The sequence below is a fragment of the Lodderomyces beijingensis genome (genome assembly GCF_963989305.1).
Source record: "Lodderomyces beijingensis strain CBS 14171 genome assembly, chromosome: 5".
Lineage (NCBI taxonomy): Eukaryota > Fungi > Ascomycota > Pichiomycetes > Serinales > Debaryomycetaceae > Lodderomyces > Lodderomyces beijingensis.
In genome coordinates this window covers 1,398,308-1,416,211 of record NC_089974.1, presented here as the reverse complement: position 1 = coordinate 1,416,211, position 17,904 = coordinate 1,398,308, and the positions used below count along the sequence as shown (strand labels likewise).

The following is a 17,904-nucleotide window of genomic DNA, read 5'->3' as shown; positions in this document are numbered from 1 at the left end:
AATAAAGGGCTAAAATGTGTAGTTTCTTTAATCTAGCGCTCAACCAGGTGGGTTTTGGCAAAAAAAAAAAAAAAAGAAAATTCGTTTCAGAAAAATTTCAATTTTGTTGCATTGACAGTAGTCACGACACGTTGGACAAGCAAAGAGAGCTGGGAGAATATGGCGAACCGGAAGCTTCAAAAGTATGTGATTCGGACGTCACTCACCAACCAAACTTCCACTTGAACGAGTGGTTCAAGAGGAAATGAATGTGTGGGTTGTTTTTTCTAATATATATTACTAACATCAGAGCCTACAGGGATATCGATATCATTTTCAAGCGAATCCAAGAAGGATTGCAGGACTTTAATTACCACTACGAGCGGTACGAGAGCCTAACAAACACGGAAGATGACTCGGATAACCAAAGAGAAAAGGAAAAACTAGCGAATGACTTGAAGAAAGAGATTAAGAAGCTACAAAAGTTTCGCGAGCAGATCAAGCACTGGCTCCTGAATGACACGGTCAACACGCTAGGCCCCGTGGGCACTTCCTACAGCACCAAGCTTCTGGAAAACAAGAGCATTATCGAAGATGCAATGGAGACGTACAAGTCCGTGGAGAAGCAGACGAAGCTAAAAACGTTTTCGAACCAGTCGATCATGATGACTTTTTTGGATAGCAAGCATGGCGATGACGACGATGAGGAAAGCGACGAGATGGAAAGTAGTGAAGACGAGGAGGAAAACGAATACGAGGACCTATCGACTGAAGCTGTCGACTCTATCAGGTTCTTTAAAGATGCCATTTTCCAGTTTAGGGAACAGACTGAAAAAGCTAGTCATGAGTTTGATAAATTGGCCGGGAAAAAGATTAGAAAGAATAACTTGTCGACGATAGAGTCGAAGAAGGAGAAAATCCAGGAAACGATTGCCAATAACAAGTTCCACCAGAAAAAATTGCGCAAGTTGATCAAGATGTTGAAAAACGGCATGGTTGTTGAATTCAACCTCATATTTGCTTTGAAAGGCGACATTGAAGAGTACTTGAACACAAATGGAGAATACGAATTCACAAAGGAGACTGAGTTGTACGAGGATATCTTCAACCAAATAGCTGCAGGTGACGAGGACTATTCTGAGATTCACGAGGACCAATCGACTGAGCCTACCCTGGTGGAAAGTAACGGCTACACTACAAAACAGAATGGACACGATTCATCAGCACACTCTACAGTCAAATCGGCACCTTTGCAGCTGTCTCTGGCTACAACTGGCCAGTCAACACACCAGCTACCGAGTCCCGGTCACCACCATCAACACCAACAACAACAACAACAACAACAACATCCGAACAAAGTTGCTTCTACTCAGTCTCATTCCAGCGCAAACACTGCGACAGCGACAGCGACAGCGTCGCTGTCTGTGCTGGGTGGCCAAGGACAACTGCCAGCTGCAAACACAGTCCCCAGTAGTCCCGATATTACTTCTCCTGCGATTGTGAGAACTTTGAAACCAGCAACAACACCGTCGAAACCTCTTGGAAGTCTTAAATGGTCAGCGGCTGCTGCCGTTGGTATTCCAGAGCCACTGGAGAAGCCAATTGTCGAAGAAGAAGTGACTGATTCCGTGCTGAATGAGAACAACAACGTCATCGTTAAGGAAGAGAGTATACCGTTTGAACCACTTGAGATAGAACTGATTGACTTGGAGAGGTACAGGAAGATTATATCCAACTCGTCATTATCCAAAACAGAACTCAATCTTTTTTCGGATATGAATTTGGTACGCGTGCCGCCGGGTATTCAGGATTTGGCAATATCGTTTGCGTCTAAGCGCAACAATGACGAGTTTAAAATTTTGGTTGAGTCGGACCAGTTTAACCAATATACTTCTCCAATTTACAAGCCATATTTGCCAAACACTGTCCAACCAAATTACTATTCACAGTTTACCAATTTCAGCTTCAAGCACCCTATACAGTTGACCAAATTCCAATCGCACTGGAACAAGATCAGAGCCTACTACGGCTTTGACAGCTTGGTGACCGAGATCAAGAACCTAATAGCGCAGAATACCCAGGATAACTCAGCCGCGGTGATTGCAGAATTGACATTTGTGCTATTCTATGGATTCTACTATGGATTGACTCCAGCTGAAAACCTAATAGCAGAGGGTTGCCTCTTTGAACTAGGTTGGAAACCGTACAAAGCCCAGCTAGACAATGCAATTCAAACCAGCAAGTCAATTTCTCGATCTGGTACTCCGGACGGTAAAGCAAATGAAGCGTTTGAAATTAACCAGTACGCCTACTGGTTTAGGAGATTGAAGTTGATTTCCAATGGTGACCAGCAACAGCAGCAGTTTGAATTTGGAGACTATCAGGTGTTTGACTTGAAGTTTTGGGAGATATTTGTAAAATATGGATTCAAGTTTGACTATGCGTCCTGCCAGATGGAGCCATCCAAGACGCTATTTTGAAGAGAAGAAGAAAACCAAATATATATATATATAAATTATATCTTTCAATCAACGCACACGCAAGTTGTTGTTAAATGTTCTTATCCTCTGAATCAATAATGGTAGGCGGTGAATATGCGTCAAATACATCATCCGAGAATAGATGGATGCCTCTAGCATCTCTAGCACCACTCGACATGGAACTAGCTGAGGCTTGAGTTGCAAAACTCCAATTCGTCGATATATCCACTTGAAACGCATTTGTTTCAGACGTCAAGATAACGTCCGTGTCAGTGGAGACATCCAGTAATAACGTACCATATTCACCGTTGCCATTCTCAAGCGCAGAGTCGGGCATTTGTTTGAATTTAAACACCTGCCCGTTTTTTGCAACCAAATCGGGAGCCGAGGTGTACGATGCTGGGTTTGGAATCTCAGCAACGTCGACGTAGGATTCGAGGTCCACTTTATCCAAGCCATAGGCTTTGATTTTCGCGCTCTTGGTATCGAGGCCGGCCAAGATACTCTTCAAGCTCTGCAACAGATCCATCATTCTTGAAACCAAGGGCTTGTGTGGTGGTGGTTGTGCTGTTGCTGGTGCAGCTTCCCACCCTCGGTGTGCCACTTGGAAAAAATATATTTCTCTCCGCAAAAAGGTTTCGAGGAACCTCCCACACCACCATCTCCTCATCTCACCATCTCAACATCTCACATTCCAAAGACAAGATGGAGTACTACTCGTCGTTAGATGCTTCCCAGCTCGACTCGGAAAGACCAACGCTATTCGAGCTAATATCAGCGAACCAACTCGAGTCGCTTCTCTCGCCGTCATTGCGATATATCCTCGTTCATTATGCCGGCAGGTATCCTCGGTACTTGCTCAAAATCAACAACTACTTCGATGAGATCAATTTGCTATTGCGAAGCTTTATTGAATGGTATTTCTTGACTTACTGGCAAGGCTCCTTCACCGAGAACTTCTACGGGTTGAAGCGGGTGAACCAAACTCCGCTTTCTGAGGGAAACTTCAATAGTGGCAAATTGACGCAGTTGGTCCCCGCGATGATTGAAGAGGGAAGACAACTCACGGGTGTGCAGAAGCTCGTTTCTCTTTTCGAAGTTACCGGTGTCACATTTTTGTCGGAAAAATTGCAGTACTGCTACGATGTGTGGCACACCAAATACATCACCAACCAATTGAATCCGCACGCGTCGTTGACCAGGAAGGAAAACATTATAATCCAGATTAAGCGGAAATTCGTGGAACTATACCCCTATGTTCAAAGTGCTTACCGGTTGGCGAACTTTGTAACCACGTTGATGTACTTGAGCGGTGCTTCCAAGTCTCCGACTCTATTGACATTTCTTTTCAAGATGAACTATAGTCGATTGAATCAGTACGACTACGATAAGAACGAGCCGGATCAGAAACTAAAAGACCACGAGAAACAAAATAAAATTGCACCTCCCACGACAGTTGAATTTGTGCTTGATTTGCTCAGTAGGAGAGTTCAGCACCCGCTTTGGAAAGCAACCAAGCTCGTCTTGGGCACCTTCTTCCCCGTGGCGATTTTCTCGTTAAAGTTTCTCGAGTGGTGGAACAACTCGGATTTCTCCAAGAAGCTCTTGAAGAATCAAGGCACCGCTCTTACATTCACCTTGCCGCCTCCATCCTCATTAACCAGAGCACTTCGCCAGCAAAGAGCTCGTGCCCACGAGGACAAGCACAAACGCAACAAGAAGCCTTACAAATCAGGTAAAGTTTGTCCCTTGTGCAAAAAGGAAATCACGAATCCCGCCATCATTGAAACCGGGTACGTGTTCGACTACTCGTGCATATACAACTACTTGGAAAAGTCACACATCATCGTGTCCAAGAAAGCCCAACTGAAGAAGGAGGAAGAGAATGACAGCGAAGAAAGCGAGACGTCTGATATTGAAGACTCTGATGAGAAGAAAGAGCATAAAGTCGAGAAAAAGGAGGTGGTTGATGAGACAATAATTGACATCAACAAAGGTGGAAGGTGTCCCATCACGGGGAGAAAACTCTTGGGGTGCAAGTGGAACCCACTTACAAATGAATGGCAGATTGAAGGGATACGCAGGCTCATCTTCTAGACCACACACAAACAGTATCTATATGAAACGAATGGATTGTATTGTATTGCATTGTATTCTATTGTACATTTCCTCCTTCTTTCCATAGATCACTACCGCCGCCTCTTGGTGCTCAGAGGTTCGACTCGTCCACACAATTGCCCAAACACTCTTCGGCTCGTGTTGAAGCACAGTATATGCCCAAAAAATTCCCCGATGCGGCTACAAGTCTCCGCCACACTCTTTTTTTTTCACAGTTGAAAAACGAGTAAACCACCCCACGAGGGGCCCACTTCACCATCACTTGTCAACTGAGACTCCACCCAGGCCTTCCAACAAACAAGCGAAAGCAAAAAAAAAAGAGAAACGAAGTCATGCCCGACGAAGCCAAAACTCTTCAAGCGATCAAGTTCGACACGGAGAAAATTAAGCTCGAGATCTTGGACCAACTAGTTCTCCCCTACTCGACCACGTACATCCCCATCGCAACCACCACCGATGCCTTCCACGCCATCAAGTCGATGCAAGTGCGCGGTGCGCCAGCGATCGCCATCGTCGGTGCGTTCTCTGTGGTGGTGGACACTTTCAACCACCTCCAATCCGGCAACGGCGAACGCACCATTGCCGATTTGAAACTGGCGTTGGCTCATTTGATCAAGTCGCGCCCTACCGCGGTCAACTTGGCCAATGCCCTAAACGACATCTCGCTGATTCTATCCGCTTACGACGATGAACACAAGGTGGATCACGAAGTATACGATAAGATTTACAAGTACGCAGTGCAGTTGTACGACGACGACCTCGCGAACAACTTCAAGATCGGCGACAATGGCTTAAACTACATCGTCGAGTCGCTCAAGCTGGAAAATTTCACCGGTCCATTTTCAATCATCACGATATGTAATACTGGGTCCTTAGCTACCTCAGGACACGGCACTGCTCTAGGTATCATCCGCTCCACCTTTCTGAAATTGAACCAAGAAACCAGCAACCACGAGTTCTACTTGGATCACGTCTACCCCTGCGAAACGAGACCGTATAACCAAGGCGCCAAGCTCACCACGTACGAGTTAGCGTACGAATCAATCCCATTCACGCTCATCTGCGACAACATGGTGTCGTCATTGATCGCGAGCTTGAGCCACTCCAAAGTCATCCACGGCAAGTCATCACCGGTGAAATTCATTATTGTGGGAGCTGATCGAATCGTCAAGAATGGCGATACCGCAAACAAGATCGGCACCTTCCAACTTGCGACGATTGCTTCCTTTTTCAACGCGACGCAAAATGCAAACATCAAGTTTATTGTCGCTGCGCCGCGAACCACGATTGATTTAGATACTGCGGATGGCGCTGGAATCAGGATCGAGGAGAGACCTCAAAAGGAGTTGACTACGCTTGTGGGGCCCGTGTTGAATGGACTGCAAGTTGGCGAGAAGATCACGGTTGGGATCGCGACCCCTGGTATAACCGTGTGGAACCCCGCATTCGATGTGACTCCGCATGCGTTGATTGATGGTATCATTACGGAAAATCCAAAGGCTTACGTCAAGGACAAAGATGGCAACTACAATTTATCCGCATGATTGGTTACTTATTTTATTTATTGATTCATCGATACAATGACTAGATTATCTTACTTTTTTTTGTTCTTCTTGTTTCGATTCTTTTTCTTTTTTTGGTTCTTGGTGAGACCCGGCAGTTTGGTAGGAGCAGATTCGCTCTTAGCTGGAGGTTGATTTGGATCAAGATCGGCCTCTTCTTCTCCTTCTCCTTCTTCTTCATCATCTTCAACCTGCTTTGCGCTTTCCTCTACATTCAATTCTTTAGCCTCCAGGGAGATTGGCAAGTTTTCTTTGGCCGGTTTTTCTTGGTGTGCAGTTTGCTCTTCCCTTTCCAATCGATCGCTTTCCTTTCCCGCTTCAGGACTCTCTTCAACGCTTCCCCGTTTGGCAGCACTATCAACTGCGTCATTTTCGGTTTTCATGACCTGGTCATGTTTGGAAGCGTCGACCGGCTCATCAATTGGTTCCTTTTCTGCTCCCTCTGTTGATTTTGCCTCGTTGTTGTTTTCGATCGTGTCTGTTTTTTGCGGGCTGGTCTCATCATTAGAAGCAAAATTGCCCTCGGCATTTCCGCTTACTTCAGGTTGCTGGTCCACTACGCTATTGATTTTGCCGGGCACGGACAGTTCCTCATGAGCCGAGTCAGCCTCAGCGTCAGCCTCAACCTTAGAGTTACCCACCTCTTGCGAGACTTGTGGAGTATCTTCTTCTTGCTGCGCCAACCCTCTCAGTTCTGCGGGTTCGGAAGGGGCAGTTTTGAACGATTGTGATTCTTCGCTACTTTCTTGACTCCTTGGCGCCAGCGAATCAATTTCCGGTGCCCCTTTTGAAGCTTGTTTATCCTCCTTTTCAAGGACATTTTCAGGGACATTTTCGTCCTTTACTGGCGATGGCTCCCCATTTGCCACATCGCTAGGTCCATCGTCTGCTTGTGCGTCAATTTTTTTCGCCTCGTCCAACTCTACTGAGCCAGGACGCTGCTTTCCATCTACTGCCACGTTTTCCAGTTTTGCAACGCTATCCTTGTCCTTGGTTTCCAGAGACTCCCCGTCTTCTTTCTCTTCGATTCCTGATGAAATTTCCAGATATTCCTGATTGATGTCAAACAAAACATCCGGCTCGTCCTTTTTTAGCGTTTCGGCTGGCTTAGTGACAGTTTCATCTGCAGTAATTACCACATCTGCGTTAATCTCTTTCTCTCTTGGTTTTGCTGCTTCAGCTATCGGTGATGTCAGTTTCGTGGGATTTTCCAAAGCAGAGTCAATCGACGCCCGTTGTTGATTCTCGCCGTTATTATCACTAACGGCAAGATTTTCCTTCGTCAGGATTGCACTTTGCTCAAATGAGCTTCGACCTGAACCCAACCCTTGGAAGAGCCTCCCCACTAATGGAGTGGCGGTCGCTACCGGCGTCGCTGCTGGCGTCTCTGCTTGTTGTACCATATTCTTCTTCTTATTCTCCATCTTCTCCTTATTTTCCCTATTCTTTTTCTCAAGGTCTGCACTTTGTCTCATCTTTTCCTCCATTTGAACGTCTTCTTCCGTCGGCATCAGATTGACATTCTCCCAAATCACCTGTCCCGAATTTCCATACCCGGGCAAATCGCCAAGCTTGACCCTGAAATAGTCAATGTCCCGCAACAAGTTGTGCTTTTCGTTGAAATCCTTGAATGCGGGCAACTTGGTGCAGTAGCTTTCAACGAGGAGTCTCTTGTAGCTATCAAAGATTTGCAGCAACACAAGCGAGTACTTCAATTCCGGCAAGTACTTCATCAAAACCTTGGCCACGGTGGACGTGTCTCGCACTAAATCCTCCATGTAGCCGTGGCACTGCTGCGGGTGTTTGAGCGGCACCGACCAATCAATGCTCAACAACTTCTTACAACCCAAAACGGTTCTGTCTTGCATAATGGTGATAATCTTGGCGAATAACTCAGTCTCATGGTCTTTGTAGTTGCTAATCGTTTTAGCAAACGTCATCTCGTCTTCGTCTTGTGGTTTGGCTTCTTTGAACGCTCCCTTCAATTTTTGAAGGTATGCTATATTGAATTCGATAAACCGAATACATAATGCTAAATGCTTTGTTGTAATGTGTTTTAGTCCCGCGGTTCGAGTTGCGCCAGCTCCCAACACAGCTTGCGATGTCTTTGAATTGAGGTCTTTAAAGTAAAGAAGGAGGTTGCTTTCTATCGTGTATACAAAATTCGGAAACGCTTTGCATGCTATCAAGTAGTTCTTTGCATGGTTCGCCACCACCACTGCCAAGTTGGGAACAATAAACTCATTGTCTTCACCAACAAACAACGTTGACGGCGATGCTCCGTTTTCGGTATTTTCGGTAGATTCCACTGGCAGCCGGTTGTTGTTGTTGCTGTTGTCATTGTCGTTATTGTTATTCTTGTCGGTGTCATCTTCATAAAAGTCAAATGCGTTTAACCACTCGGCACCGGAAAACCCCTTTGCCCCATTGGACTGAACAAACTCGGCATAGCCACTGACTTCATTGATGGACTCTTGAGCACGTTTAAGGGCTTGAGGTTCTTCAAGAACCTTCCATGTCTCCTTGGCACAGCTAGCTGTCATCTGCTTAAAAGAGTTGACGTGAAGCCTATGCACAAAATAAGTAATGTGGTTTTGAAACCATTCGCTCAACACGTTTCCTGCGCCGCTGAAGCTAAATGCTGGGTTTATAAGTTCACATTCTTGGAGGTAGGCGGATGTGATGGAGTACAACCGTAAGTAAAGTGGCACCGGCAAGTCGCCTGTTTGCTCCAGTCGCACACTGATAACCTTCATGATTCGTATTTGAGTCAACTCGATGGCCTTGTGGATTGCCTTTGTGATGTCCAAGGACATGATGTTTGTCTCAGCGGTAGGGGGCAAAGTGGTTAATGCAATGTCAAGCAACAACTTTTGGTGTACAGTCAACCTCCTCAAGCACTCCGACAACTGGGCATACGTCTGGCAAAGCATTTCCTCGAATTCTTTTGGAGTCAACACTTTGATGTTGGCGCTCATGGCATTTGGGGCTTGGCCAGGCTTGGATAATTCGGGTACTGGAGTAGATTCGATTGAGCTTTGGGCAGAGTTGGTGGCACTTGCTGCAGTTGCTGCTCCAGTTGCAGTGCTAGTTGCAGTGCTAGTTGGCAAGTTCAGCTTGATGATTTCCTTAATCTCATTGATAAATCTATTCTGGTACACGGTGTAAGCGTTGGCAAGCTCGCCCGCTTTTATGAGATTTTTGACAAACTCCTCTAGTGACAGCTTCACCGAGTCCTCGACGTTTCGATACCGCAAATTGACGGGCTTTGATGCATATTTTCTTGTCTTGTCTTTGTTAACGTACATTCTGTTCAAAGTGTCTCGTGTTGGCACGTTTGTGTAGTGATTTCTCAAGTCTTTCATCAACAACTCGACAAAGTCCTCTATATATTTCTTGGAGCAGTCCGTTTTAAGCGTTTGCAAGTCGTTTTGTAGATGGATCAATGCAGGTAGTGTTTGCAAATCGATAACTGGGAGATTAGGGTAGATGCTTTTCACTGCGTCGTCAATTATGCTATCGTGTGGAATCCCCGATATAAGACTTTCCACGGCCACAATTTCGTTCAAGCATTTGAAATAGTCGTTATCTTGAAACGACTTGTTTGCACGTTGGGTCATGGCGGTGACATGCTCGAGTTGATGAACAGATGCCTCCAATGACTCGACGTTACGCTTCTTGATCATCTTCTCGAGAATCCTGATTGCTTGCTTCGCTTGCTTTTGCTCAAGAATCGCGAGCTTTTCAGCTATGGCGTTGTAGTTCTTGACGCAATGCTCAGCATTCTTTTGGATGCTTTCGATATCTCCAATGGCGTCGAAAAACGAGTCCGAGGACTTTTCAATCTCGGAAACCAAATTGACTTCCACAATGTCTAAATAATGCGATAGTTTATCCTGCAATGCAGTATCCTTGATAATAGTGTCTTCTTCGCCGAGCCTCAACTCCGAGTCCTGCAAGACTTGCTTGAATATGCGCGGATCGTCCAACTTTAGATCGGGATCTAGAAACACCTCGGGGATTTGCGCTAGCAGCAGCAGTAGTGGTAGTAGCAGCCTCTTTTCGCTGGGATGGAAGTTTTCTATCGATGAGGATGCAGAGAGCGCCTGCTCTGCCGTCTGCGAAAGTTTCTTTAGCGAGTCCTCCGTCAAGGCTCGATAGCTCTGTTCGTACTTTTTATACTCGGCAGCTATGTTGTTGATGAACTTCTCCTCTATCGTGTGGTTGCTGACCTTGTTCCTTAACCGCTGTAGCTGTATTTGCGGAATCTCCTTGTGTGTTGGAGTGTGGATGTTGGCAATCGTGGTGGCTCCGCCGTGTAGCGTGACCGAGGTCTTTGGAGTCCGGTTCCGCCTCAGACGCGCGACATCCGAGCCAATGGTCAACTCGTAGATCGAGTTCTGCCCCAATGGCGAATACTCGTCTTTCCCGTTCTCCTCGAAATTGAAAAAAGTGTTGTTCAGGGCCACACTCTCGATATCCAAACTTTGCCGTTGGTTGAAATTCGAAAGCGACGCCATTGACCCCGTGCGCTTGTGGGTCAGGATTCTGGAAGGATGGCTGCTAAAGCGAGCATTCGACGACGACTCGTACACGGTCGAGTTGGCGTCAGACCGGTCTGACCCTGTGGCTAGATCATCGTTCAAATTGATACTACCTTCCTCGAATGAGGGTGTATTTATCTGAAAAGATGATCCATCTGCCATGTGTGTGTGTGTGTAAAAAAAAAAAAAAAAAAAAAAAAAAAATGCAAGGGGTTTTGGTGTTTCTTGTTTGAATAAGATCGGTGATGGTCGGTACAAACAAGGGGGCCGGAAGTGGGTGTTTAAACTTCTATTTTTAAGTGTCCTTTGTTTGAACGTTGGCCAGTACTCGATATCGCTGATACCAATTACGTAGTAGCCAGAACCCCTAACTGCAAATTGGCGTGAAAAAAAAAACTAAAAAAAGGTATGTCTCGTTTTTGCGTGTCGTATATAATTTGCGACACTTCAGTGTCTCGAAATTGCGTGTCGTATAAAGTTTGCGACACTTTAGTGTCTAGAAATTGCGTGTCGTGTAAAATGTGCGACACTTCAGTGTCGCAATGCAATTCACGACACTCCGGTGTCGCGAAAGAATAAAAGCTTACTACTCGACTCGATCGACACACATTTTGGCTGTAAGAAAAGAAGCAAGTGGGGTTCCAGAGACCACAACCCATAGGGGAGTAAAGAACGAAATTTTTACGGGGACACGCTTGGTGAATCGATGAGATTGAAAAATCAGTAACCGTCCAGATTTGGCTTTGTTGAAACCGGAAACAGCTAATTCCGTGGGAACAACGAGACCGTGAATAGCTTGAAATTGGGCGGTTTTTTGTTTTTCAATTTGCGCAGATTACGACGGAAGGTACGAGGTTCAATTGGCCACCACTACAGTCGTCCCTCCTCTCCCTTTTCCCCAACCCGGGTTCTTGTATCGCGGTCCCAAATTGCTATTAGGCACCAATTTATCGTGCGTTTGCTAAGTGTACGAGGAAACGTCGGGCATTGGTGATGATAATCAGTCCACATGGTTCCGCAGGGTTCCATCAGCTGCTAGCGTACTATTGCGTAAAATCGAGTAATTGCTCTTTCCCACTCATCACCACCACTCGAAAGAAATCCATAGTAGCCCAAACACACCAACTTTCCTTTTTTTTTTCCATTTCCAATTCCATTTTCCCCTACTTTGACAATGGCAGCTAAAGAACAAGCCAAGAAAGACGAAAAACCCAAACCATGCTGCGTTTGCATCAAGGAAAGGGAAGCCAGAGACAAATGTGCATTATGGCACGGAGTCAGCGACGACAATTGCAAAAAGGAAATCGACGCCTACTGGTCTTGCATGAGGTCCTATAACTTTGCCCCTGACTCGATCCAGCCGGGAGTCTAAGGAAGAAACTTCATCTGCATATACAATTAGAGCTCGTGAAACGTTTAATTTAATAGAATGCAATCGTTGTTGAAACCAACAAACCAAAAAACAAAAAAATTAAAAATTGAAATAAACAAAGTTGTATATAAATCTATAATAAAAAAACCAAATAAAACTTTCATCTTGGGCTCTCATTCGTGAACCGCACCGTATCCCGTACTCGTAACACGCGGTTCATCATCGTCCTTGCCCGCCTCGATCCCTTCTTCCTCACGCATAACCAGCTCAATCTCCCGCTGCCGCACGCTCTCAGTCTCCTCGTCCCACTGCGGGAACCGGAACCGCAAGAGCTTATTCCCTTCGACCCACATTTGTCCCCGGATGAAATTATCAATCAAAATCAACTGCAAGCAATTCATAATGATGGGGATAACAAAGATCACCATGAAAATTTCAAACTTCTCGGGAAACTCATCGAGCCACGCAAGCAAGATCCTGCTCGTGATCCACAACAACTGCCGCTCGAAAATCTCAACGAGGCCATACAAGATAAACTTGGTGATCATGAGCGAGGAGAAATACACCGCGAGTTGCTTGTAGAACGCAACAAAGCTCGGGTGGTTGACGTTGCCGTATTCTCCGCTGTCAATCTGCGTCACCTGGAAATACCTCTTCAACAAATGGTTGACGCACCGAAACACCAAATACAAGATGTAGACGCCAATGGTGCAGTCCAACACGATATTGAGGAAATACCAATCGCACGGATCATCCAGATCACTACCATCAGCATCCCCACCGCCACCATCTTCTGCTGCAGCTAGCATCATCTGCAGCGAGGTGGTCTTGAGCATAGACAAAATGACATTGAAAACATGCACACCCAACGCGCCTACCAATTGCTTGCTCACATCAAAGCTCCACACCAGCCACGTCCTCCGGATAGGGTACTCGTAAAATCGCTTAATGATCAAGCACGACACGCACAAGAGTCCCAAACAAGCCTGCGTGAGCAAGGAAAACGTGCCCACGAGCTCGCATTTGCCATCGTCGTCGCCCCCCGGCTTCGCGTGCGGCGCGTGCGCTATCGATATCGGCTGGAGCAATAGCGAAAGCATCAATGATGGATCTCAACACTATCAAAAAAAAAAGCAACTGTATCGCTCCCCCGCCCCGTGGTCTTTGTATTTATATATGTATGAGTACGATTAGATCTTGCCGTGAGGACTCGTTGTACCTCCCTAATCCTCAGACTCCCTTGCCTTAAACGCAGCAATAAAGATAACCTGAATTCGTTAAAATTGTCGTTAATGACGTCGTTGTTGTGAGATTTGGGGGTGGTACGCTTTAGTTCTCTTTTTTTTTTTGGTTATAAAGTGGCGCGTGCGCGCAAGTGGCTGTTTGATGAAGGTGCGATGCAACAGCGTCAGAAAGAAAGTTCAGGCTGGGATGCCGCCTCCAGCATAGAAAGGGGGGGGGAAGAGAGTTCAGGGTCATCCAGAGCTAGAGGAAAGAGAAGAAAAGAGAAAGGATGATTCAGTTTCTATCTTTACATGTCGTTTTTTTATATATATACTTACTTATAAGTACTTATACTCTTGACGAAGACTCTTGCCGTTTTCCCCTTCACCAGTATCATCAACGTCAAATTCATTCTTTTTTTTTTTTAAGTTTCAGCCAAAAAAATGCTTCGCAAGTCCCTTTGTCCTACCAATGATGTTTCTATTCTTTTCTTCGTCGCCCTCTTGTTCATTCGGCGCGGGCTGCACTCCGCCGCCGTTAACGTTCCGTATTCCGTTCTTGTCGGCCAAATGGCTCAAGGTGGTATAACTCTGTCCTCTGCTGCCGGGTCTTGCCCCAATCACCATCCCTTCATCTTCCGACTCCGATTCGGACTCAGAGCCGTTGTCGAGAAGAAACGCGCCTTTTCTAGGTGGCTGCGCACTCTGCTTTATATCGTGAGATTTGGACACTGGCGAAGAGGCCAGAGACGATTGCGGCGAAACGCCAAATGCGTTTTCCGAGGTGGCGATGGCTTCCGATAACGAGGATTTAGGTTTCGTGTTGGACAATGTTCGAGCCAACGTGGGCTTTTCTGGTTTTGGTTCGCTTTTCAGTTCCAGCTCATTGGTGGTGGACGAGGAAGTTGAAGGTGCCCCGAAGAACAGCTTGCTCAATGCCTTGTCTTGTGCCGTTGACTCTAAGCTGCCACCACCAAGAAACAGCTGGGATAATGAATTCGAGCTGCGAGATTGTTTGGAAAGGCTATTGGAGGTGTGGCGAGGGTTGATCGACGATACAGGTTCGTTAACTGGTTGCGGTTCCGGCTGCGGTTGCAATTGCCGATAATGTGATTGTGATTGTGATTGTGACTGAGGCTGCGACTGAGGTTGTTTTTGTTCTTGTTCTTGTGGTTGTGATTGTGCCTCGGACGAGGTGGATTTTGTAGCACCTTCATTGGCATTTGCATTTTTTTGGGCACTCTCCCTTAGCTCGGATAAATGACCCTGGTGCAATACCAGCTCAATAATACCCTGACTTGATCTTCTTGTTCCAATACTGAGACAGTCGGCATCGTCATCCGAGTCACCTTCAGAGTCGCTTAGTTGGAAAGGCAGTTGCTTATGATGCGCGTCCGCTGCATTGTAGGTTGGTGAAGGCAGATTGTACAATACCGGCGACTGTTTAGGGGTACCACTTTCGATAGATGAATTAGCAGCCAACTCGTGCGCAGGTGGAAGGTCCTTGTCGTCGACTAGCTCGTAGTTGATGTTGGAGCCAATTTCAAGGTTTTCCGGAACGTCAATGACATCGGTATTCTGATAACTCTGCAACGTTGGATGAGTGGGGTCGCAAGTGTACACGGTATTGTAGTCGTAGTAGTAGTCGTAACCGCGACTCACGTCATTGTTGACATTGTGCGACACACTCGACGTGTATGGGTAGTCTTCATCGCTAGTCTCGTCGTCTGAACCGTAATTCAAGATGGTCGAGGGCAAAAGGTGGATGGTTTTATAGCTCCTGGGCCTGCCGCTCAATCTTGAATCTGTTTCTGTTTCTGAAGCAGTATCGGCACTCTTGATACTGGCTGAACGGCTGGTGTTGCTATTGCTGAATTTCAAAGGCGCACCTGAGCTCGACTTGACTTGAAGGAAGAACCCACCATCATCATCATCGTCGTCGTCGTCGTCGTCGTCTTCATCATCGTCATCGTCGTCGTCGTTAACGTCGTTGTTGTCATTATCGTCATTTTTGCCATCTTTATTGCCGTCTCCTTCGTCTCCATCGCGCTGGTAAAAGTGGCTTCTAATGAGATTGTCATTGACTTGATCATTGTAATCGTCGTAAACTTCGGTGTCATCCTCGTTTCCAGAGTCGCTATAATCTTCATACTCGTCGTCGGAGCTTGCATCATAAGCAATGCATTGCTTGACTTCATCGTTGAAATGGATATGTCTATCCTTTTTCGAGGCAACTTCATCTCTGCTCTTGGGCCCAGCTTGGAAATGAGAAGGTGCGACGTCTTCCGCGTAATTGCCCAGATCAGCGTCCATTAGATCTTCATCCTGTTTTATTGTCGATAACGAGGAGGAGTTGGAGTTGTTCAACAAATTTTGAAACCTCGCCACTTGCGCATTATCAGTGGGGTTTTTGTTGCTATATTGCGAGTTTAATTTATTCAGTAATGCATTGTAGTCGAAAAACTCATCCGGGTTGGAATCGTTTGTGTGGTGACTTGACTCTGCATGGTGCTTTGCCTTTTGATCTTGTTTCTTTTGATGTAGAGACGTGGCCAATTTCAACTTCAACAAATTTGAGTGGCTTATTATCGACTCTTCCACGGTTCTTCTTTTCAAAATTGGTTTTGGAGCATTTGAATTATTGGCCTTTTTGGCAACGGAAAGGTCGCCTGCAACGGGGACTGTAGTAAGTGGTTCTTCATGAATCGAGTGAATATCTTTATTTTCATCGTTGGAAGTGGCATTCTTTTCCAGCCCTGGTGATTGATTATTATTATTATTACTACCACCATTGTTGTTATTATTGGTATTTCTGTTATTGTTGCTATTGTTATTCAAGATTGGACCGTAGAGCCAGGTAACGTCGCTTTCCTTTGACCAGTTGACGACTTCGGGACTAATGGTTTTCAAATTCGATCTTCTCTGGGCCCAAGTTCTCCACGACGCATTTTCAAGTCTAGCGGCATTTGCGACATCTCTCTTCTTCGATATCACATACCTCCACGATTTCGAAATGTCGCTGACGTTCCATTGGTGGGATAAGTAGTCAACGTGTCTGGAAGGCTCAACTGCAAGATCGGTGTCGTCATAAGGGATCAACTCTGGCGACTGCACTGCTGGGGGGTTGGTTGGCGAGGCCACCGGCGATGGCGAGGACGAAACCGACGTCGATTGGTTACTACCCGACGTTGCCAATGAGTTGTAGTAGCTGTTGTTGGTATCTGTGTCAATGCTGTTCAAAGGTCGGCTATTGTCGCTAAACTTCGACTCGTCGTCGTCTCTGTTGCTTGACAAGGACGGTGATTGCTCACTGTTTGGATGCTTACAAACTTTGCCTTCTTCAAGAGCTTGCTCTTTGGCCTTGTCGGGTATAAACTCGTCCAACAAGCCCAATGATCGTGTTCTCTTCAACTTGAATGTGGTATTTTCAAAGTGATCATCGTCTTGAGCATCGACATGCTGAGACGTTGTTGCCCCGCCAGTGAATACTTCTCCCGACATTCTTCTATTCTTCGTCTTCTTCTTTTTTTTTTTTTTTTTTTATTTTGGGTCTTTAAGCTACTTCTAGTTGAAGAAGATTGATCTTCGTCTGGCTCGAGGAAATTGGTCAAGTATATATATATGTATATGTGTGTATGAATATATATACTATTAGTAAAATGCTGTTGCTTCAATGAGAGAGAGTGTGTGTATGTGATGGATCCTGGTACTTGTAATTTGAAGTAGATATAGATAAAATTGGCCCCCGTTTTTTTTCTTATACTGGATGTTTCTGACTTGGACTAGTGCAGATTGTTGTAAGACTGCGTGGATGGTTGGTTGGTTGTAAGAAAGAAGGGTGGTAGTTGGAATGGTTGTAGTTGGTGTGTGCGAGTATGAGTGTGTATATATTGGGTATTATTTCTTTCACCAACACACACACTCTCCCTCGCTCTCTCTGTCACCTTCAAGAGCCAACTCCTCAATTACACTCACGAGGGGACGAACGAAGCAGTAGATCCCCAAGAACAAAGGGCGCTCTTTCGTGTAGGGAGCGCCTCGAAAAAGAGCAAGAGAGTCCTCGGAACAGCTAGTATTTTCAAGGGACTAGGGACTAACAATGTGTGAGCGAAGCTTCATTGTCAACAAGGAAAGATGCGAGAGCGATCTACCACCCACCACTAACACCGAAAAATCGAGCCTCTGCCCCATGTGACTCCCACTCACTCTTGCAACAGCACAAGCATTCCAGCGCATACTGACAGAAAGAAAGACAGAGAGACAGCGAGGCAGAGATCCCGGCTGCCGTAGAGAGGGGGGTTTTTCTCTTCCTCCCACTTTCCTTAAATATTCATTGGCTTCAGGCGGCCTGAGAGAACAGGCAGATTGGCGATCCCATTCGCACGGCATAGCTTTGCGCGGTTGTATCTGACAAGACCGGCTCAAGAAGCAAAGAGCCCTTCCTCTCTCTGTCTCCGTTTCCTTGTCTTGTTCTCTGCACTCTGCACGTTGTCAAAGACGACGGAATTCAGCCCATTTAGTAAGCGTACATCTGAGACTCAGCATGCGCAAGGACAACACATGCATCAATCACATGATTTGCCGCTTTTACTCCCGCCCCAGGTAAACAGAGCAAGCCAAAGAGAT

General features: G+C 46.0%; 7 protein-coding genes across 7 annotated transcripts; 3 read left to right on the top strand and 4 right to left on the bottom strand. All coding sequences in view use genetic code 12, as the record gives it.

The window, feature by feature from the left end:
- Positions 1-159: 159 nt before the first annotated feature.
- LODBEIA_P44890 (uncharacterized protein) lies at positions 160-2,459 on the top strand (the record flags this gene model as incomplete). The annotated part of the gene is made up of 2 exons (XM_066974715.1): positions 160-182; positions 299-2,459. The coding sequence occupies 2 exons, from the start codon at positions 160-162 to the stop codon at positions 2,457-2,459; spliced, it is 2,184 nt and encodes a 727-aa protein (XP_066831427.1).
- Positions 2,460-2,529: 70 nt separating this feature from the next.
- On the bottom strand, positions 2,530-2,991 carry LODBEIA_P44880 (uncharacterized protein; the record flags this gene model as incomplete). Its single annotated transcript, XM_066974714.1, has 1 exon — positions 2,530-2,991. One exon carries the CDS (start codon positions 2,989-2,991, stop codon positions 2,530-2,532), a length of 462 nt encoding a protein of 153 aa, XP_066831426.1.
- Positions 2,992-3,164: 173 nt separating this feature from the next.
- Positions 3,165-4,556, top strand: LODBEIA_P44870 (uncharacterized protein; the record flags this gene model as incomplete). The annotated part of the gene is made up of 1 exon (XM_066974713.1): positions 3,165-4,556. One exon carries the CDS (start codon positions 3,165-3,167, stop codon positions 4,554-4,556), a length of 1,392 nt encoding a protein of 463 aa, XP_066831425.1.
- A 353-nt stretch (positions 4,557-4,909) lies between these two features.
- On the top strand, positions 4,910-6,121 carry LODBEIA_P44860 (uncharacterized protein; the record flags this gene model as incomplete). Its single annotated transcript, XM_066974712.1, has 1 exon — positions 4,910-6,121. One exon carries the CDS (start codon positions 4,910-4,912, stop codon positions 6,119-6,121), a length of 1,212 nt encoding a protein of 403 aa, XP_066831424.1.
- A 50-nt stretch (positions 6,122-6,171) lies between these two features.
- Positions 6,172-10,845, bottom strand: LODBEIA_P44850 (uncharacterized protein; the record flags this gene model as incomplete). The annotated part of the gene is made up of 1 exon (XM_066974711.1): positions 6,172-10,845. The coding sequence occupies one exon, from the start codon at positions 10,843-10,845 to the stop codon at positions 6,172-6,174; it is 4,674 nt and encodes a 1,557-aa protein (XP_066831423.1).
- A 1,383-nt stretch (positions 10,846-12,228) lies between these two features.
- LODBEIA_P44840 (uncharacterized protein) lies at positions 12,229-13,155 on the bottom strand (the record flags this gene model as incomplete). The annotated part of the gene is made up of 1 exon (XM_066974710.1): positions 12,229-13,155. One exon carries the CDS (start codon positions 13,153-13,155, stop codon positions 12,229-12,231), a length of 927 nt encoding a protein of 308 aa, XP_066831422.1.
- A 555-nt stretch (positions 13,156-13,710) lies between these two features.
- On the bottom strand, positions 13,711-16,779 carry LODBEIA_P44830 (uncharacterized protein; the record flags this gene model as incomplete). The annotated part of the gene is made up of 1 exon (XM_066974709.1): positions 13,711-16,779. One exon carries the CDS (start codon positions 16,777-16,779, stop codon positions 13,711-13,713), a length of 3,069 nt encoding a protein of 1,022 aa, XP_066831421.1.
- Between the last annotated feature and the right edge of the window lie 1,125 nt (positions 16,780-17,904).